The 22,630-nt window shown below is 38.6% G+C and overlaps 1 protein-coding gene across 1 annotated transcript in view; it reads left to right on the top strand.

The window, feature by feature from the left end:
- Window positions 1-15,136, top strand: part of CDYL (chromodomain protein, Y-like) — a 104,912-nt gene extending 89,776 nt beyond the window's left edge. The window contains exons 3-7 of the mRNA XM_014940773.1: window positions 2,162-2,418; window positions 3,039-3,211; window positions 6,488-6,698; window positions 12,064-12,207; window positions 13,247-15,136. Of these exons, the coding sequence (XP_014796259.1) occupies window positions 2,162-2,418; window positions 3,039-3,211; window positions 6,488-6,698; window positions 12,064-12,207; window positions 13,247-13,405 (944 nt within the window). The 3' untranslated portion in view covers window positions 13,406-15,136. The remainder of the gene's footprint in view (window positions 1-2,161; window positions 2,419-3,038; window positions 3,212-6,487; window positions 6,699-12,063; window positions 12,208-13,246) is intronic.
- The last annotated feature ends 7,494 nt before the right edge of the window (window positions 15,137-22,630 follow it).

A 22,630-nucleotide genomic window follows, 5' to 3' on the forward strand; every position in this document is an offset into this window, starting at 1 on the left:
AGATGTACTCAAAGCTCTAACAAGCTTTCTGACACTTTTTTTTGGTTTAGTCTAGTCTATTGTGCTCTCCTTGTTCTCCACTTTTTTTCATTATGACTAGGACAGAAGCCATAAAATCTTTTATCAGGGCTTAGAAATCAGAGGTGATTACAGTTGTTTTAATTTATAATTCCTATCGAAAAGCAAACTGTTGTGGCCAGTGTTACCATTTCATCTTGTGTCCCTAATGAATTATGGGCAACAGTGGTGCCCCTGCAAATCCCCTTTAGAGGGAATTCTTGTAAAGGAATGTAATCAACATCGTGTGGTTTAAAAGGGAAAAATTTCGAAAGCATCCCTCAACAATTTCATTTTTTGGTATGAATCAAGTTTTTATTTATTCTGCTGAAATGAAAAAAGGAATTTGATAAGCTGAGATAAATTTAGGAATAAATGTGACAATACAAAATATTAATTTCCCATTTCATTTTGTTCACCTCTGTCTCTGAGTTACCAGAAACTGCATTCAGTTTCTTACTCTTCACTTTAAACAATTAAAAGATACAGAGTTTTTAACTTCACAAAAAATGATACATTAAGAGGATTAAATCACTAATACAATAAGAAAGACTTTAGAAAGCAAAATGAAACCTTATTATTATATAGCGCCTTTGACAGACAGCTTGCCTAATTAATCACAACAGATTTATAATCCAAGATTTATTTATTTTAAAGTATTTGATAAAAAGATTTCATTTATATCTGAAGGCAGTCTGAAACAGAAAAATGTGTAATGTTCTAAACTGTAATTTCATTAGTCTTTCCCTTAATATGTCACTCATACTTCATACGGGTCAAAGTAAGCAACATTTGAATACAATTAAAATGTGGAGATATAGGATATTCCAGTGATTTGGGTGAGCCTGTTTAATGTCTTCACTGAACTCACAAGTGTTTGAACTATATTGTGGTTAAAAAAAAAGGTATCACAGCACTTCATGTCTGCATATTATTAGAACTTTTAAAATATAGCTTCTTCAGAAAGATAACAAATTAAGAAAGATCCATCAATGGCATTTAATTAGCAACTTATATGTGGTTTAACTGTACTTTTTAAGACATCATATGGGTGATGTTCTGAAGTACCTGTTTGTGAGATAAGGGCTGTGGGTTTCCAGCAGATTTTAACAAAGTCTCAGATCTCAGTTTTCAGGAAAAGGCTTTTGGAACTTTCCTACCTTGGCCTGTAATACATTTTCCCAACATTTAACCCTACTCTCCCCTCCTCCCACGCATACTCCATTGCTTTAATCTGCCAGATTTTATGGAGATTTTACATGGAGACTTTAACATACAGAAGGATTATAGATCCAAGATGTTCTCTTATTTTATCTTATAAATGCTAATTATTTGGCATTATCTTTCTAATGTGGAGTAAAGAAAAACCTGTCCCTTTTGTGTCAAAAGGAATGACCTGTTTATTTATGTGCCCTCAAAATTTGTCTATTTAAGTGACTAGGAACAAGACCAGAAAGACACAATGCTCTATTTGCCAATTCTACTAGCAAAAATTGTTTAGACTTAAGAAATACCTCATTGTCTATGAATCCATTAAAACATCATCACTGCATGGGTCTTGTTTCCCTCTCACAGAATTATAGTCTGTATTTCTTCATTTGCATTTTCCTTTAAAGACTATTAAGCTTTATATGATCTTGTCAATCAAGTTCTTTATTTGGCTTATTGTAGGTGTCATTTTGTTCCATATATTAACTTCTCATGGCATTTGAAACAAAAGGCTTCTGCTTTCTCTTTGCAATCTTGACAAACTTAAAGGTGTTGGAAAGGGGGAAAGGAGAGCATTTAACCTACTGAAGTGAATTGGTATAAAGAATGTTAAATAAACATTTCCCTTCCTTCTAAAAATAAGTATATGGTGATCGGTCTGTTTGGCTTGTTTCACATGCATTTTCTCACAACTTTAAAATTAATTTGTTGGATCCCTTTGTCGCTTCAGTTTTGGTCCGTGCACAGTGTAACATTTCAGTAACTTCCAGGGGACTGAGTTTCATATTTACTGTGTGTTCTTAATATGACTTGCATGTTTTCATGCTAATAGGGATTTTGAAACTGCTGAGCTAATGAAGTGTAATTACTAGAATGTTATTTAAACTATTTACAGGTACATCCACCTTTATGGAAGCATTAGCAGCCAATGGTACAACCAACATCCAGACATCTGTAACAGGAGTGACAGCCAGCAAACGAAGGTTTATCGATGACAGAAGAGATCAACCTTTCGACAAAAGGCTACGTTTCAGTGTGAGACAGACGGAGAGCGCGTACCGGTACAGAGACATCGTTGTCAGGAAACAAGATGGATTCACACACATTTTGCTGTCAACAAAATCATCTGAAAATAATTCGCTAAATCCAGAGGTCAGAACAATTCTGATTTTGAGGGGGGGAAGGGCGCTGGGGGAATTCTAAGTCTCTGCCTCACTTATGGCCCTTACGGAGCCACAAACATACACGAAGCAAGATTCAGGCTGTTGCTTGCAAGACGTTACACGTACAAGGGACTTTAAGTATCATTCAGTTGAGCTTTAACTACAGTATCTGAACTTAGATGTACTCTCTTATAAGACGCGGTGATTTATGAAGTGCAACTTGAAATAAGCTTTAGCCTGAATTAAGGTTCTTTTTTTCTGAACTGGTTGCATGTGCCATCTGCTGTCCAAATTACAGAAATGCTGAATGAGTCCTTTAGTTACAGATAACATCTAATAGATCTTTTTCCTAATGATTTCATTATCATAGTTTAATTACTTTTATGAAATGCAAAGCTTCCAATACCTTTTTCTTAACTTTCTTATTTTGGGATAATGAAAAAAAGTTAACTTTTCTAATATGATTGGTTGAGTGGATCCTAAGGAAAAATTAAAGATGTCAAAGATTAAGATCTCGTGAGGGCAAGAGGAGAAGAGAAATGGTATTTAATGATGAAAAAAAATTCATCTGGTGAATTTTTGATATTTTTTTTTTTTTTTTTTTTTCAGGTAATGAAGGAAGTCCAAAGTGCACTGAACACAGCAGCTGCAGATGACAGTAAACTCGTGCTGTTCAGTGCAGTTGGTAGCACTTTCTGCTGTGGTCTTGATTTTATTTATTTTATACGACGTTTAACAGATGATAGAAAAAAGGAAAGCACTAAGATGGCAGAAGCTATTAGGTACGTAAGATTATCTTCAGCATCTGAGTGGGTATTCTTCATCATGTAGTCTGGCTTGGTTTATCTTTTTTATTTCAAAAGCCTCTAGTTCCACAAGATCTCAGACATTCACCTGTTATGTGATACAGCGTGCAGCACTTCTTTATACTCCTTGTCCCTTTTCTATTTGGGTTGTGAATTCATGCAACACTTTTTACTACTAAAATTTAACTGTGAAAACTGGTAGCATGGTAATACCCTTCCAGTTGAAACCAATTTTAAAAGTCTTAAACAACCATTGAGTTTCAGGAAAACAAATTAAACACACATAAATACAAGATGTGCATTGAATGAGTAACTTAATATAGTACATTCAGAGCAGTGGAATGATGGATATTTTGGAAGAGTAGGTTAATACTATTGAACATAATCCCAGCACTAGGTACCAAACCTAACGTTTAAACAAAATCAGCCGAACCACTACAAACTAGAGGAATATACATGGACAAAAGTATAGATCTTAGAGACATGTTTTAACCGTACAAACAAGTATCTTATCATTTGAATACTGGTTTTGAGTGCCTGGGCTCTTGAAGCATACAAGAGATAATCCCAGAGTACCTATATTCCTTCAGAGACCTATGTTCTGTTGTTGTTATCAATATGCAATTCCCTGAAAAAGGGGATATAAAGCCTGTTTCACTGGAGGCACAGTTGGCTCAGAGAGATGATAAAAGTTATTTTTTTTCCAAGGAACTTTTCAATCATTCTATGTAGAAGTTGCTCATGCAGTGACTTCACATGTGGCCAAGGAACAGAGGCTCTTAAAAGTGAGTTTCTGTCAGTACTTTAATTCAGGCTCTTGCAGAAGCCTGATTTGCCACTTATTATTTATTCTTAATTAAATGGATAAAGGTAACAATATACCTATGAACCCCGCTTCTAATATAATAATAGTATTTTTCATATATATGCTAGACATGGTCCTCTCTGGAATATTCAGACGTGATTAAAATGATCATTAAATCTCTGGATGAGTTGTTTGTATGACGACTTGCATAAAATGGTTCCAGAAATTTTTTTGGCATTCATCTATTACAGCTCACTAGAATGAGTTAAGAAACATGATAACCTTTGGGGATGGATGCAATATAGTAAAAATATCCTATTTTGCAGAAATACCAAACAAGTAACACAGATAAAGAGCAAACTTTAAACTTACCACTAAATCCCACTTTTCTAAAATTTTGATTAAAATCCCCTAGTTCAGCATCAACTACAAAAATGAGAAATCATCTGTCATGCAGAGCAAAGGAATGCTTTGCAGGTGCTGACAACTGTGTGTCGTACATTGTATTCTAATCAGAATTTGTCATGTACTTGAAGTAAATACTTCAATTTACTTGAGGTAAATTCTTCATTATATGTGGTAGCTACTAACCAAGAAATACCTGCACCTCAGCTTGGAGGTTTTAGAAGTCTCTACTTGGTCTAATGCATGTGCACACACGTGTGTACGCACGTGCACACAAACTTGCTTTTCCCTAAGAGGCTCTTGAAGGCATTTAGTGTTTGAGACCAGAGAGGCACATAAGCATCCCTGCTTTGTGGGTACTAGAATGAATTGTCATTTTGTGTTGATAATGAGGATGAGAATATGCATTTGTAACTTAATAGCATAGCACCCATAGCCTATGACCAATCAAGAGAGGGAGATGAGGAGGGGAAGTTTAAAGGTGTGTGGTATGTGATAACGGAGCTCTACTATTTACGGCTTGCTCATAATTCTAAAAGGCAGATTTATTTATTAAGAAAAGCTGTCTCCCAGAAGTCCAGAAACAGTCATTAAGGAAACTCATTAATGCTTTGCCTATCTTCATTTATACCTATATACCTTATATCTTCACTTAACAATACAGGTAGATAGATAGATCCCTTATAGCAATGTCATACAGAAACACAGTGAGACCAAGCAGAGCTGTAGCCATGGCTTTGGTGCCCAGAGGTGAGGTGTGACAACAGCCTCATCCAAGAGAGGGCTGTGAGGCATGTGAGTGTACCAGGAGCACCGTATCAGCCGGTGCTTGTAGGAGGGGTATTAGATCTGCCCCTGCCCAATTACTGTGCTGCTTTGGGCTGGGAGAAATGCTAGGCTTTCACAGAATCAAAGAATGGTTGATGTTGGGAAGGACCTTTTGGAAGTCCTCTTGTTCAACCTGCCCCTGCTCAAGCAGGGTCACCTAGAGCAGGTAGTCTGGGACCACTTCATATGTTTCAGTTTGTGCCCATTGCTTCTGATCCTGTCACTGGGCATCACTGACAAGAGCCTGCCTGTGCCCTCTTTGTGTCCTCCCTTCAGGTATTTATATTGATGAGATTCCCCTAGGCTTTCCAGGCTGACCAGTCCCAGCTCTCCTTTGCTCGTGAGAGATGCTCCACTCCCTTAGTCATCTTGGTGGCCCATTGCTAGACCATCTTCAGTAGCTCTACATCTTTCTTTCACTGGGGATCCCATAACTGGACACCAGCACTGAGCAGAGGGGAAGGATCACCTCCCAAAACCTGCTGGCAACACTCCTCTTAGTGCAGCCCAGGATACCATTAGCCTTCTTTGCCACGAAGGCACACTGCTGGCTTGAGTTCAACTTGGTGTCCACCAGGACCCCTAGGTACATTTCTGCCAAGCTGCTTTCCAGCTGTTGGGCTTCCAGCATAGATTGGTGCGTGGGGTTGTTCTTCCCCAGGTGAAGAACTTTGCAGTTCCCCTTGTTGAACTTTGTGAGGTTCCTGTCAACCCGTTTCTCCAGCCTGTCAAGGTCCCTCTGGATGGGAGCATGACTCTCTAGTGTATCATGCTGGTTTTGTATCATTGCCAAGCTTGTTGAGGGTACACTCTGACCCATCGTCCAAATCATGAATGAAGCTGTTGAACAGTACTGGACCCAGCACTGGCTTCCTGGGGTGCAGCACTAATTACTGGCCTCCAACTAGACTTCGTGCCACTGATCACCACCCTCTGGGCCAGCCATTTTTCAGTCCACCTCACTGTTTGCTCATCCAGCTCATGCATCAACAGCTTGTCTATAAAAGTCTTGTGGGAGACAGTGCTGAGTCTTGGTAGACAGTATCCACTGCTCTCCCCTCATCCCCCAAGTTAACCACCTCATCGTGGAAGGTTATCGGGTTGGTTTTGAAAGTGATATTATCATGGAGATGAACTATTACTGAGTTTTCAGGGGCTGGGATATTTCACCCTTTCTATACATGTAGTGAATGCATGTTTCTGTTTCTCTTCAGGAATTTTGTGAATACTTTTATTCAGTTTAAGAAGCCTATCATTGTAGCAGTAAATGGCCCAGCCATTGGACTTGGAGCATCTATATTGCCTCTGTGTGATGTGGTTTGGGCTAACGAGAAGGCATGGTTTCAGACACCATACACTACTTTTGGACAAAGTCCAGATGGATGTTCATCCCTTACATTCCCCCGGATAATGGGCCTGGCTTCTGTAAGTAGCTTGCAGGGTAGGGGCTGACAGTTTCACCATGCAGTTGTGATATATCCAGAGTGATTTCAAGACTTTTTACCTTTGCTGTGTTGTCTTTTCTTTTCTTTTTTTTTTTTATTATTTATTTTCTCTCATGAAAACCTTTCACGAGAAGCCAGCATTTATAGCTTCTCTGCTCCATGACGTTACAACCTAGTACTCACCCACGTGCACAGAGCAGAAAGCTGGCACGGGACCTAATCCCATGTCATGGGCACCCTTCCCTGTGACGGTGGCAGAAGGGTTATGTCCTGCACACCAGGACACACCTTCCCTGCTGATGCCACATGAGGACCAGCCACCGGTCCCTTGCATTCGGCACAGCACTGGAGTGTAGCAGAGAAGAATCTGCGCTCGGTGTCACTGCTCAGCAGAGCCCTGTGTCACCAGCTATTAGCGGTCTCGCGCTAATTGCTCATATGTAAAATAAGTAATTCAGCTTTCGTGCACTTGTCGTTCTTAAGAAGTCACGTCAAACTTCCTCGCTTCGTAGATCTCTGCTGATGTTTAACACTAGTGCGTTAGGCAAGAAATACTCACTCAGTCCAAATCACCTCTGTGAAGGATGGGTTTTTTTCAGTCTTGCACTCGATTTACGGTGTCGCTGGAGTGAAAAAAAGAAAAAGTTAACACTTTGCATTGTTGCTGAAAACATAAGCTGTGTGTTACTGAATATCCCTTTTCTTGCTTCCCAATTAGATGGAAGAATCAAGTGTAACAAAAAGCTATTTAAAAATCTCTTACCTATGTTATTTTCATGTTGCTTACTATTTTTATGCTGTGTTCCTTGAAAACTGTTAGACCTACGTCGCATTCCAATTTGAAGGTGAATAGTGACAGTGTATGCTTATAGCTACACCTGCTTTTCCTAAATTACTGTTTATTATAAGAGCCAATTTTTCCCTGTAGGTATTTATTGATTTAAAAATGCAGATTTCAATCCATTAGAAGCATCAGTTTGAACAGATCTAGTGACTTACTGTGTGATGTCTGGATTTAGTTATTAGAAGAGAACAGAAAAGGTAACTGAAATAGATTAGCAGTTACAAGAGTATCTTTAATATCTTAGCATATTTCAAACTACTGATTGTTCCTTTCCCTTTTTATTTGGCCATCCATCCATCCATTCATCCATCCATTCCATCCATCCCCGTCCTTTAGAGACTTGTGGATGTTACTTCTCATTTCTTTAGAAGTTGTACAAAAACACAAGAAGCTCTTCCCTAGTATACTCTTTCATGTGTGTTTGTGAATGCTCTCATTTTTCAATATAAAGACCTAAATTTAAAGCTTCCAGTGATAACGATTCCATAATATTCAGTGCAAAAGGAGAAAAAAAAGGTCTGCTGTTTTCAGCAGACTGCCCTTGACCCTCTGCAATGCAGCAATGTCACTGCTGTACAGGAAAAAGTTGGACTTAAGCAGCTAAGTCCATGAAATATATTCAGAATCTATACTGAGCATTTTGATGAAGTAGAATGTTTTCTATCTATAAAAGGGAGAGAGTCAACAGAAAGAAGAGATGGTAGGAGCGTGATGAGAAACATTCGGCGGGGGGAATTAAAATATCATACAAAAGAAAAATTCAGGGCTTCTGTGCGCATCATAAAATTTGCCATAAATGTATTAATTCAGAATATTAGTCCCACCCTTAACTCTTGTAAATCAGATTCAGTGCATTGCTTTTATCATCAGCAGTTCTTTAAAAATCTTCAATCACAAGATTGTTGGAAAAGTCTTCTCTACTAGGTCAGTCTTTGCTGCTGAGCAGGTCTGTCATGGAGGGTTTTTCCACAGAACACGTGCAACAGAGTTAATTATTTCAGGAAATCTGAAGCCCAGACCTTAGGATTCAAAACTGACACTGTATGGAAATACCAAGAATTTTAGAAGGATTCTTAAACTTGGCTTTTCAGTTTTGGAAATAACTTATAATAGAGATTAAGGTGGTGTGTGTTTGGGGAGATGATACATTATTGTGTGTCTGCTGTGGAGTTCTTGGTCTGGTTTTCTGGTCCTGGATATAAAGCACAGGAGGCGTGTGATCAAGCTTCACACACAGGGTTTCCCTCTTGGTCTCTAACACACTTGGCAGCATTTCTTATGTTCTTCTGTCGGTCATGAGGGATACGTGTTTCCACAGTGCCTGTAGTCCACATCACAGCCAGGGTCTCGGGTGTTACAGAGAGCAGCTGCCTCCTGATCGCAGTGCCAGAGAGCTGAGGTGCTCCATGGGCCTGTGGGCTTGCATGAAAGTCCCCTGAGCCCCAAAGCACTTGCTGTAAAAGAGAGGCCAGAGGATATCTCGGTGATGTTCCTCTGTGCAGGGAGAAAGACTGAGTAGAAAATAGAGATCATTTATAAGAATCTTATATTAATGAAGTATTTTATCAGCTTCATTTCTGTTGCTGTATTATCCATATGCCATAATATTAATCTGATTATGCTGTATCCTGGGCTGCATCAAAAGAAGTGTGGCCAGAAGGTCGAGGGAGGTGATTCTGCCCCTCTACTCTGCTTAGATGAAACCTCAACCCGAAGTACTGTGTCTAGCTCTGGAGCCCTCCACATCAGAAGGATATGGACCTGTTGGAGCAAGTCCAGTGGAGAGATCAGAGAACAGGAGCACCTCTCCTCTTATGACAAGCTGAGAGAGTTGCGGTTGTTCACCCTGGAGAAGAGATGGCTTCAGGGAGACCTTGGAGCAGCTTTCCAGTAGTTAAAGGGGCCTACAGGAAAGATTGTGATGGACTCTTTGTCAGGGAGTGGAGCAATAATTTTAAATTGAAAGAGGGTAGATTTAATTAGATATTAGGAAGAAATTCTCTACTCTGAAGGTGGTGAGACACTGGAACAGGTTGCCCAGAGAATTTGTGGATGCCCCATCCCTGGAAGCGTTCAAGACCAGGCTGGATGGGGCTTTGAGCAACCTGGTCTGGTGGGAGGTGTCCCTGCCCATGGCAGGGGGGTTGGAACATAATGATCTTTACAGGTGCCTCGCCAACCATTCTATGAAAGATGTCCCTGCTCATTGCAGGGTGGGGTGGACTAGATGACCCTTAAAGGTCCCTTCCAACCCAAACTATTCTATGATTATATTTCTTGGAAAGTAACCGTGTTAATTTTCACAGCAGATACAAGGCATGTTTATAGATTAAAACTTGTTCATTAGTGGGTCTCTGGCATACATTGTGTATAGATCAAAAATGAAGATGCAAGAGTAAACCATTCCCCTTCAAAACCTGTCAACCAAGAACACTAATTGGAGTGCTCATTTCCTGTAAGATTTACTGCTAATGCTGTGTTACAGTTGGCAGAAATAAGATAAGGGCACTAGTATCATTTGTGGGTTTTCACATTTGGGAGAACTCAGCAGTTGCTATTGAATTTTAGGAAAAAAAAAAAGTTAAGGTTGTGTAGCATTCATTTTTATCTTTGCTGCCAAAGAGACACGTGAAGACTATGTAGACCTTCCCCATTGACTTAAATTTCTGACTTTCCAAACTCCCAGTTGGGGTGACTTCACATTTTGATCTTTGATATAAATGCTAAGTATCTTTTAAAATTACTTTGGAAGAATTTTTTTTTTTCCATCTCTCCTTAGGAAAATGATTCCTGTGTTTAGACAGACTTGTGTATATCACTGATTTTTTGGCTAGTGTTTCAGGTTAGTATCAGTCACATATAATCTGGAAAATGAGAAGGTATAGTTGTGATAATGACCTTTATATATTTGATTTTGCTTTCACAGAAGGGAGGACTATAGGGGTATATAATTTGTACCTTTAGCTTGAGACTTGTTTTTTATATTAATATATATGAAGCACATCTTTCCATCTTAATTTCCGAGAGATGTGCTGATGAAAAATTTTATATAAAAGATCCTAAGAAACATCTCTTTTTTGACATGCCTAATGGATGTAAATTTCTTTACAAAGGGGCAAGTAATAGACCTCTGAGTTTTTGGATTTCTTCATGTGTAAAATGGCAATACTAGGAACATTACCTACAGTAATTAGATAATTTGAGATGCTTAACTGAAGGTTGCAGTAGTAATTACCAAAATTTCCGGTATTAGAAAACATAGAAAAACCCAGAATTTTTTCTTCAGAAATGCTACGCCCGTCATGTTTGGGTGTTTAATTAAAGAGCTTTACTTCCCATATTCCAGTAATGGATTTGTCACATTTTCAATGGAAATTAGTCATAAAGAAATATTTTTTTTTTTTTGAGGTTGACAGTTACTCTGACTTTTTAATCCTCACTGGCTGTTTCCACGCAGATGTCACTGCAAACAAAAAATGTAACTGTTTAAGAAACTTAATTAAAGGTAGAATTAAAGCTTAAACGGAAATAGTTGTAGGATGAAGTTTGAATGGGGAAGCTGATAAATAGTGAAATGTATGATAGTTATAAATCAAAAGTATTTGCAGAACTAGAGATCCCCTTATTGCATAGAATAGCGTACTCTGTTCTGTACTTTCAAACTATGGACAAGATCTTTTAAATACTAGGTGGTGTTTGGTTTTGGTTTGTTTTTTTTTAATAAGACTGCTAAATCAGCTTTTGAAAGGATTTATCACCTCCGTATTGAACTCCTGAATAAAATGGGAATATTTATTTTGTATGAATTTGATCAGAAATTGAAATATATCCTGCTCAATTCAGTGGGTTTTGGAGGTCAAATTCTAAGATGATCAAGCTATTTTAAGTGTTGCATCATAAACTAAATACTGCTGAAGAGTTTTGAGAAGTACTGAAAATAAACCATATATTTAGGTTTCAAATATTTTCAGTACTAACATACATTTTAGTTGCTAAATATTTAACTATTCTTTTCTACCAAGACTGGCAGTTCCCAGGAGGTTTACTACCAAAACTGGGTTATGTTTATAATTTACAGATAATGTAGATCTTTAGCAAAGATTTCATTGCTGCAACTAACGTTATTATAAAGGGCAAACGGATGTATTAATTGCTGTTTTACAGATCTGCCAGGCATTATAACCTATTACCACATGTACAGTTAATCAAGTCAGTAATACTGCAAGAAAGCTAGAGCTAATGAACACTCATGAATGGGAAATGACAAAAGACATTTTCATAGGCCTCCATATTTTTATAACTACTGACATAGTAGTCAACGCCACCAACCAGCTATCTATAGGCAGGCAAGTCTTTTTCTTTATTATTTAAATGTTGGAAGAGCTATAATAAAACTACTTCAAATAGCGCAGGCATTTTCCTTATTTGTTTTGAACATTTTTCCTTTAATGAGTTTTGTCTCATTACATTTCATACCAGAAGTAACTTTTTATCCCTTCAGGCCAATGAAATGTTGTTCAGTGGAAGGAAGTTGACTGCGCAGGAAGCTTGTGCCAAAGGACTCGTCTCTCAAGTGTTTTGGCCAGGAACGTTCACACAAGAAGTAATGGTTCGAATTAAGGAACTTGTCACGTGTAATTCAGTTGTAAGTTTCCTTTATTTTCTTGCCATACGTTTTTATAATTAGATTAATTCTTTTTAATCTAAGTATTATTAGACTACATCATGTCCTTCTGAAAGAGACAATTATAATGAAAAAGGACTGCATTTTAGCATAGCAACATCTTTTAACCCATTCTTATGTATCTTTTTGTTTCTGGGTTTTTGAGGATTGTTTTTTAAGTTTTTATCTGACTTAAGAATATTGGAACAGTACTGGACTCTCTACAATATATTTTGGTTTTAACATAGTAATGTAAGTCCAACTTATTTTAATTAACAGTGTGAACAGTTGCCCCAAGAACTGCACAGAAACACAGAAATCTTGAGTTATCTTGAGTTGTATTTTAAATTTCCAAGGAAATAAACACGGTATTTGACATTATGTTGAACTTAGGATTTTATGAGTAATGCCTAGTGCATTCGTGGTTGTGTGCATTACTGGCAGTTGCACAAGACAGCTAAAATTATCAATATCTGATGCTTTCTTATGAGAAGAGATGAACTACGAATTAACTGTTCTGTGCATCAGAAATGTTGGTTTTCTAATTGTTCTGTCCATTTAGAAATTTTGGATTTTGAAACAGATTAATAGATTTCTAAATGGAAAAGCAAACACGTTTTTTCAGTCTATTTTAAACTGAATCAAGAGATTCAAGGTCTGCCTGGTTATTAGAGCAGTTCTGGGCAATAGTGTTAAGATTAATCCTCACCAAAAGAGTTGGAGTTTTCTCTAGTTACCAGTATAAAACATATATATATTTTTTTTTTCATAGTTATGACTTTATTATTTTTGTTATTTCCACATTCTTGTGTGCAGGGCAAAGAAAATGCTATGTGATGCTACAAGAAAGACTCTATGAGGAACTGTTGACAGAAATGTTTCTTAGGTCATAGTATCTCCATGAATTGATAAGCTTAAGTTCATAATCAACTTCAGGATTCATCCATATAAACCTGTAAGGGCATGTGTCACTCAGTTCTCATGTAGTACTAACCCAACTCCCCTTTTTTTTTTTGCCTAGGTACTTGAAGAATCCAAAGCTTTAGTACGTAATATCATGAAGGTGGACTTGGAGCAAGCAAATGAAAAGGAGTGTGAAGTTTTGAAGAAAATCTGGGGCTCAGCACAAGGGATGGACTCAATGTTAAAGTATCTGCAGAAGAAAATTGATGAATTCTGATGAGATGCCCGTTGACACTGGAATTGTATTTCTTGGACATCTGGGCAAACAAAATATGCCCATTTAAAAATCCTATATAAACTCACTCCTTGCTCAGCTTGGGAACAGGAGTGGACCCCCCCTCCCCTTTTATTGTCAAGGGGTTTAAAAGTACTGTATCACTTAAATTTGAACAAAACTCCTTTCTCCCTGATTGTTACATATAGATATATATACACGCACACAAGTGTATGTGTGTGCATATATATGTCTTTTTATATATATATAATGTAATATGTGTGTGAGAGTGTGTATGTAGACACACGCACACAAGCTAAAAAAATGATAGAGTGCACTACCAAACATCTCTTTAAAGGCTCTAGTTTTTGTTATCTTTGGCTAGTACTGTATCAAATAGAGAATGGATTAAAAAGTGAATGGTGTTGCATTATTTTCTGTGTGGCAGGGAAGTCTGGAATAATGCTTTTCTTTTTCATTAGAATACAGAATTGAAACGGGTATTAGCCAGCCCTTACTTTCACTGCCCAAGGAGTCAGCTAAGATACAAGGCGTTGTCGCAGAAGAAGGTTGAAATACCTCAAGTAATGGAACATTCTAAAATTTTGGGGAATTAAACCCTATTATGATTAAATCACACATCCCCCAAAAGAGAGTGTGCTCAGGATTAATGCTAAGAAAACACTCTGTCCTTTTTTGGGGGGAGGTATAGCGGGGTGGGAGGAAGGGGGCAGGAATACATTGAATTCTTACCCAGATAGCATGAAGAAACCACTGTCTCTTAGGGAAGGGGAACAAGGGGAAGTGGGAGGGAAATGGAAGGGGAAAGAAAGGAAAGAAGAAAAAAAAACAACCAACAAACATAAAAAGCTTGTTTTGCAGTATTAGTGAATCACTGAATATCTTATGTATGAATATCCTAAGTTATAAGTTAGTTTTAGTGGGTTTTTAAATACTCTCTCTGGGTTGTTTTTTTTTTGTTATTTTTGGGTTTGTTTTGTTTTTGGTTTTTTGTTTTGTTTTTTTTAAACAAACTACATAAGTGCTTCTGTTGCTGGGTGAGAATACTACTTTATATACAGTTTGGGTTTTGGTTTCGGTTCTTTTTTTCCTAGTTGCTGGTTTAATTGATGTATTACACCAAAAATGCATTTTATGTTCATAAATTTTAGGTTCACTTAGAATATATTATTTAATAAGTTAAAATTCTTTTGGCACACTATTAAGCAAAAAAAAAAAAACTCCTTTAAAAAAAACAACTACCTTAATTAGATGTTTAATGTTCTTTGTCTATGCTTTTTTATTATTTTAAATATACACTATATACAGTATGGTGTAAAAGAGTGCCCTGTGTAAATAGACCTATTTTGCATTCCTTTCAGGAGTGGTTATTGATTCCTGACTGCAGATATCTATTATTACTTGGGTATCTGTGCTTGCAATCTTATTGAATGTATTATGAAGAATGAAAAAGAAATCAAACCTTATTTTTGTACAGTTTTAAAGTTTTTACTTGGAACTGACCCACCTCCCCTTCCCAGTGGAGAGCTGTACAGTGTGTAAATCTGCCTTTACCTTGGATTGGTACAGTATTTTTGCATCTGTGGGACCTACTTTTTTGTTCTAGTAGTTTGAACTATATATAAACTGTACAATCTGTAAAGTTTTTATAGAATAAATATTCAGCTGTGAAAACTGGTTAAATAAAACTAATATTTCTTAACACATTTTAAACGTGGTTCTCTCATAGAGTTGTCTTTTTCAAAGACATTTCAGTTCTGATTTTAAAGTAAGAGTTGCTTAAATCTTGCGAATTAAAGACTTCAATATTGATGTTTTATATTGTTAAGAGCTTACATAAGTTTAATAATTTCCTTCAAAGGAAAAGTTGAAAATGAATTTATTGTTGTAAACTACGTAGTAGTTTTCTTGTGGTGGTGGTTAGAGAAAGAAGACATATAGGAACTTATTCTACTCTTAGTCAATTTTGTTACAGTTCTAAAGAACATTCAGTAAGTGTTTCTTTGCAATCTCTTAAAAATGGGTCATTTTCCTACAATGCTGTGGTAAAGTGAGAATTCCTTAGTTGAACTTGATTTTATTGAAAGGGAGACGAAAGATACCTTACCTCCAGTTCTGTAACGATAAACCTTTCGGAGTTTGACTCGAATTTATAGGAAGATCCCTTGTTGTCATCTGTAAGAAGTATTTGGGCGTAGATTGCATCTATTTCAGCTGGAGGGATATTTATGCTTTCCTTAAACTTGGAAGAATTTCACTGTAACAGAGGACTGAAGCTAGAGATATTTAAGAAATATTAAGTCAGTTGAAAGTGCAGGCAATTCAAATGGAAAATAATTCTACTTGCTTTATTTTTATATTATCATCAGTCAGGCTGTTGGGCTACCTACAATTTACATATTAAGATGTTAGTAAGTTGATGACCATGTAAATTCCTGTCCTTGACTGGAAAAAGTCCTTAGCTACTGCTGTTAATATAAAGGTAGGGCAATTGCACAGTGACACCACTGTATAAAAAATTGGTCTGAACTAACTTTGCACTGTCAACAAATTATGCAGTTTTTTTCCTCCTTCAGGCATGAAGACAAATCACACCACCTGTTTGGGTGGCAGAAGTCCAGTCGGTGGCTAGTAGAATTAGTAATAATGGAATCAGAATATAAATTTCAGCTGGCTTTAGCCTTGCTCAGTCCTGACCCCCAAGTCTCCTGTCAAGACTGTCTGCTATCTATCTTCACTGTACTCACTGCAGTACACAGTCTGCTCGGTTCCTCACGGAGCACAGAGAACATGCTGTGTCAAGGAGCCCTGATGATGCACTGTAGGAATCTCTCTATGACAGTCTAGTTCTCTTCCTGAAATAAATAGGTAATGTCTCGGGCACTAGCAAACAGCAAACTGACAAGCACCGGCAACTGGACGGTGTTGAGGCCACAGAGTACACCTTCCCCACAAAAGTTACATCACATTCAAGTTTATTTTTGGAAGTAAATAAGAGACCTCTTCTTCTGGTCTGGAAAGAGTACCAGAGAGCCATGGGTTGAATTTACGTGTTTGAAAGCCACCTGTGTACACTTAACCACATTTTCTGCTGACATGTAAGTTTGAGCAAAAACAGAAAGCAGAGCAAGGGTTTTATCTCTGGGTAAACTAATGCACAACAAAAAATATTATGAGGTAATCTGAACTCACCTATGGGTTCTTTTCCTTGTTCAAACTTCCTAATTTGTACAAAGCCAGGATTTGAAGCAGTTTCCTTCAGTAAGTCCTTCACTGAATTGCTGAGGTTGCTAAAAGATACTTTTCTGTGCTTCAGAAGCTGCACCATTATCCTGAAAACAAGGCACAGGGGAATTAAATAATCTTTTTAGGTGAAATTCATTTCTTAAATCCAGCCATACTGGGAAAGAATAGGAAAAAACCCACATAATACTGAGCTAAACTGCTTAACTTTACACTGATATATTTCATACTTTATTCAAATGCTGGATAAAATAGGATTGCAGACATCTAGAGAATGAGGCAGCAAACAAAACACTTCTGGCCAAGTGGGCAGGAGAGACTTTCTTCAATAAGTGGAGCCAATACTGTACCTAGGTTTGTTGGTAGAAGTTGAGGCACTTCTTGTTCATCTGGGACATGACAAGTATGCTTCCAAAGAGAATAGGAGGGAGGAGATACCCCTTAACTCAATTACAGTTTGCCATATGATTTTTTCATCCTAAGGAACTGCCAAGCAGCTGTCAACACACAGGCTGTCTTACTACAGGGCTGTATCAGAGGCTGAGTTGGCAACCTGAAGTCACACAGCATGGGAGCTCGGTTATACTGAAGGTGGCAAACAGTTGAATTTTCTTTTCCAAGGGGAGAAGTATCAGAAGTGGAGCCCCTGCAATAGCACAAGATCACCATGGTCTCCTGTTCCGTACAGCCAGCACTTCAGCTTTCTCTAGAGAATACTTCACTCAAAGGTCTCTGTATTTTTTTTTTCTTACTCATGAGGGACACGACTAGCAGATTAAGTCATACACCAGATTTGCAAACAAACGAAAACCAAATATAATTACCTTGTGAGGTACTCACAAGATGAAGAGTGGTTTGATATGCAAAGTTTGAAGTGCAATACAAAATGAGAAGACGGCGATGGGAGTTCTTTTGGTCTTCCTCATCCCCCCTGCACAGGGAAAAATACAACAGATAAGGGGAATTAGAAACCACTAAGAAACAGCAGGTAAGAAGATAAAGGATCTGCAGGAGGAAATAAAGGAAAGACAGTTATTCTCCCTTAAGTCCTCATTCTTATCACCCTCAATGCTTGGAGAGACACAATGGACAAGAACACCAGGGGGACATATACCTGCTCTGTGCAGAGCACATTATGTGTACCAATGTCTAAAATTGTGCAGCAGGCTATGAACCTGAATGTGAGGTTCACAGGCCCCTGGTCCTCATGGGGGACTTCAACTCCCCTGATATCTCCTGGAGGGACAACACAGAAAAGAGCAGGCTCAGAGAATCTCACCAATAGGCAAAGATACCTGAAGGGAGGGTGCAAAGAGGATAGAGCCAGACTCTTTTCAGTAGTGCCCAGGACCAGAGGCAATGGACACAAACTGAAACACAGAAGGAAACACTTTCTTACTGTGAGGGTGGCCAAGCACCAGCACAAGTTGTCCAGGAAGGCTGCAGTCTTCACCCTTGTAGATACTCAAGCTTCTGGACAGGGTCCTGGGCAAGCTGCTCTAGGTGGCTCTGCTTGAGCAGGTGGGTGGAACCAGATGATCTCCAGAGGTTTCTTCCAAGCTCAACTCTCTCTGTGAAAAAAAAACAAAATACAACAAAACCCACTTTCATTAATTTTCCAACTATCCGGTCATCATCCACCAAACAACCTCTATGGCTAGAACTATGGCTCATCAGGCTCTGTAATACTACATGCTTTAGTCTGAGAACCCAACATCTTGTGCTGGATGATACAAAATCACCCAGAACAGAGAAAAGTACAGATCAGCTCGCGTGTTTCAGATGAGACAGGGATTATCCTTTACTCTGTCTGTTAAAAAGCATAAAGAAAAAGTTATTTGTTCAAAAAAAAAAAAAAAAATTTGCTTATTCAAGGATAAACAGGATTGCAAGACTTAAGCAAAACAAATACATCCCTTTTACGGTACCTGAAACATTGCTTTGGCCTCAGCAGCTCCTTGAAATTTTGCATTTTTTCCAAGATATGCCTCAATCAATCAATCTGAACAGTAATCTAGCCACCAGCAGTCATACTGAAATGTAACCATGTGGACTCCTCAAGAGGACAGCATATAGTGTGAGCCTTTAGGCCCAATGTAACATATCTTTACTATATCTTCTGGATATAACCTACTAAACACACACTATAGAGCAACTACATAACACTGCAGGGCGAGAAGTCAACTCATACTAGTGTAATAAACTAGTATTTCCTAGATGCTGCTTTCCAAGGCGCATTCATTACAAGACTTTACTTCCATTCCCAGCCAAGTGTTCCAAAAACCTAGAATATAAACAATCTTCAAAGTCCTGTTTGTCTTTCCTGCCTCTCCCTTATTAATTAGTTTTCATCAAATTCACCGTCCCATCTGTCTCAGTAGGAAAAAGCACTCACTGAGGCCACCCCCAAAGTCACATGCTGGGCAAACTGGCTGCTGCCAGCAGCAACCTTTGTGAGATGCTGCTCTTTAGAAAAGTAATGTTTTTGGAATTCACTGAGCTTGTCAAGTTGGACCGGGATCCTCAATCAAACAATATTATTATAAAAAAAAAAAAACAAACAAACAACCAAAAACCCCACAACCTAAACACCCTGCTAAGCCAGGAATAACTGAGACACACACCCCTACAGAAATTACGCTTGCAGTACATGATGCAAAGTACAAATGACAAAATAACATCATTTTCTTTTCACATTCAAATGTCAAATGTCCACATCCCTGTATTTCTTCCCTTTCTTTCCAACATGCCCTGCCATCCCAGGCTTTATACTCAGAAAGAGTCGGGGGGATTGAAACTGGAAACCTGATAAAGCCTGAATTTCTGTGGTGGAAGTATTCTTTTGGAAGCTAAATAAGAGTTAACAAAATTGAATCCATGCAAAGCTGGGAGTTTTTAAACTCAACGACCCCTTGAATCAAGGGGATCAAAATAAGAGAGAAAAGGGAAGCCACTTTATCCACCAGAAGCTTTTTTGCTTGCTTCTTGGTAGGCTTCTCAAGACCAATTACATCAAAATGCCTGCAAACGTAACCTTGTTTCAAGACCTGGGCTGTTAGCAATTCACAGAAGTATCTGTGAAGCCAGCATTATATTTTGTCTAGGAATAACTGAAGTCACACTTTCATTTTTTTGAAAGTTTCTGAAGGAATTACATGTTCATTCATGCAGACAGAATATTGTATTCTGGACGGAAATAAAACAAGTCCATGCATCCGAGGGAAGGGAACAAAAAAAAAAAAAAGTCAGGCCCTGACATCAATTTTCTTGAAGCAAAATTAACCACAACAGCCACTCTGATAGAGAAACCAGGGGCAACCACTCCACAATCTTTTGGACATTTTGAACAATCTACTTCAGCTCAGGAGAACAGCTTTATATTCCCCTAGAATCATAAGCAACTGAAATTATTTCTATTAGTCTATGGGGCAGCAGAATTCTAATTCTGTCAACAGAAGATCTTTGCAAATGGTTAGTCCTTATGACGTAAAGCAGGAAATCTGAAGACCCCACATAACCCAGCTCTGAAGTAGAATAGAAAAAATAAAAATAAAAATCACACCCTCAGTGCTTCTGAAAGGTCCTGACACAAGACGACAGGGTATTGCACTTAATCCTTAAAAAGATGCACCCCCAAGGTCTGTAGCTCAGGTTCCCCTACAATGGGTACATCCACCGTCACTACAATTCAGATGAGGGCGACGCAGTTTTTCACATTCACTCAATACTTTTCTATTCTGCTACAGATTTCGACATTGTGACTCTGCAAAAATATTCTTCACAGACATTGAACAGTTTAAACATAATTAGTTGAAAAGATAGTTTTCAATGAAAAATAGAAAAAGAACTAAGTGTACAAGAACGTTATGAGATACCTCAACACCTGAAGATACACGAGGGGTTTCTGAACTCTCTGCTTAGCCTATATTAAAATGACATTCAGCTCCCTCACTGCCCTTCCTAAGAGCAGGACAGGTTCACTCAACGCTCTTGTGGTAAGTTAATGCTTTGGGGAAAAAAACTCCCTGAAGAAGAGGTGTGGCACAACTGCCTCTAGATAGTTCTTGACACAGAGGCATTAAAACCACAATTTTGTCACTGAACCAGTTATCACTGATTCTCTTCATGTCACGTAAGATCTCTCTTTTTCAATTCCCCCACTGGTAAATCGATTTTGATTACTGAACTTTCAAAACTAAATAAACAAATAATACAGCAGTCTGTAACACTAACATATATATAATAATTAAACCAATAAGCCATATTAAAATTGTCCAGAAGTTCCCGAGGAAGATTGGTTGACTGAAAAGAAATGTAATTTTGCCAGTGTCTAGAAAAAAGACATGCAGGGAGTCCCCAGTTTTACATTTAGAGACTTCAGAAATCTTCAGCAGTTTCATACCCCAAAGAAGTTGAACACAGGAAAATCCCTGAAGGAAAATTTCTGGCCAGACAATAACCTGGCACACCATCGTTATTTCCCCAACCTTTGACTTTCCTGGTGCTCCTCTAAATTCATACTCATGAAGAGCAACTGCAACCTGAGAAAAGCTCCAGCACTAACGGCAAGGACAGACAGCACATTCCTCAGAAACGTGTTATCACTGAAGACACAGGAGCCCAGCAGTACAAGGCACAAGTGAGATAAGCGCTGGATTTTCTCTCTCAGACCACCACCTCATCAAACTGAAACCACTTGCACAGGCAAAGGAGAATCAGAGCATCCCACCCAGAACCTACATGAAACTCACGGGAGAGAGGCACAGCTCCTCTGCAAGGATGACGGCTGAGATTAAAGATCTTTTACATCTGTTTTTCCTATCGTGCACAACAGGAGCTCTGTTCAGAGAGCTGCGCAAAGGCCTCCATGCGCCGTGCCTGGACCGCTGCCATACTTGACCCTGCAAATCACTGATGATAAAACAGCAGAGTACAACATTGCTAAGATTACAGACTTGCCCTGTTTCCCCACTAGATCAACCCACTATCACCACCTCGCAGGCTCTCTCATGAAGGAAGCTGCGACCCCGGCTCACACCAGCAATGTGAAAAACTGCACCTTCCAACGTGCTCTCCTCGATAACTAAAGCCACCCACATCTACTTCTAGCCACAGCAGCAAACTGTGTTGGAAAGGAGTTTTCTAGGACCCAGACAACTTATTCCTCCTAGAGACTGTGAGGCCAGAGGCAGGAGCGCAATAAACACTGTGTTACCTTCCAACCATGGGTACTTCACAGCACTTGCAGTCAAAAAGCTGCTGGGTGGCCAGCATCTTGTGCTACTTCTTTCCTTTTGATTCATGTTTTGTGGAGGGGCATCAAAATACTTCAAAAGCGTTCACCAACCAACTGTTGTCAACTGCCACAGAAACGGCACGGCCACGAGGAATGGTGCAAATGCCAAAGCCTTTCAGCCTGCAATTTAGACATATATTTAGAAGTTGTGTGTTAAATCATAAAATTAAAAAGCCCTGAACACTGTGGGTGTCTCCTAGCAGCAAGACCTGGCTTTGTTGGTTGTGGCCAGCAGGGATTTGATCCCGAGGAGCAACACCCTTCCTTGTTGCTGCCTCTGTGGGAAGATTACATTTGTCGGAGAGCCGGAGAGCCTCTGGGACTCCGCTTCTCTGTGGGAACCCCTAAGGGGAAAATTAGGGTCTTCTCAGAAGTGACAGGAAAATTTAAGACTTCCTTGAAGAAGAAAAGAAGCAAGGCAGAAGAAATCCCAGGGAAGAAGTGGAACAATTCCTAACAATCATGATAATTGCAGTTTTGTAAGTTAGGTTGGCTAGGTGCCCAGAATGGGCAAACAACCCCAAACCAGTTTAACTGACAAGCACACTACAGTTTGCATGGTCCCAGAGCAAAACAAAACAACCTCCAACTTTTTAAAAATCTTAGCTGCAGGTTTTCCCCCACCCCTACTGTTTTGTTTGTGTAAATTAATAAACTTATGCTCTAAG

This window comes from Calidris pugnax, unplaced genomic scaffold (assembly GCF_001431845.1).
Source record: "Calidris pugnax isolate Ruff unplaced genomic scaffold, ASM143184v1 scaffold8, whole genome shotgun sequence".
Classification (NCBI taxonomy): domain Eukaryota; kingdom Metazoa; phylum Chordata; class Aves; order Charadriiformes; family Scolopacidae; genus Calidris; species Calidris pugnax.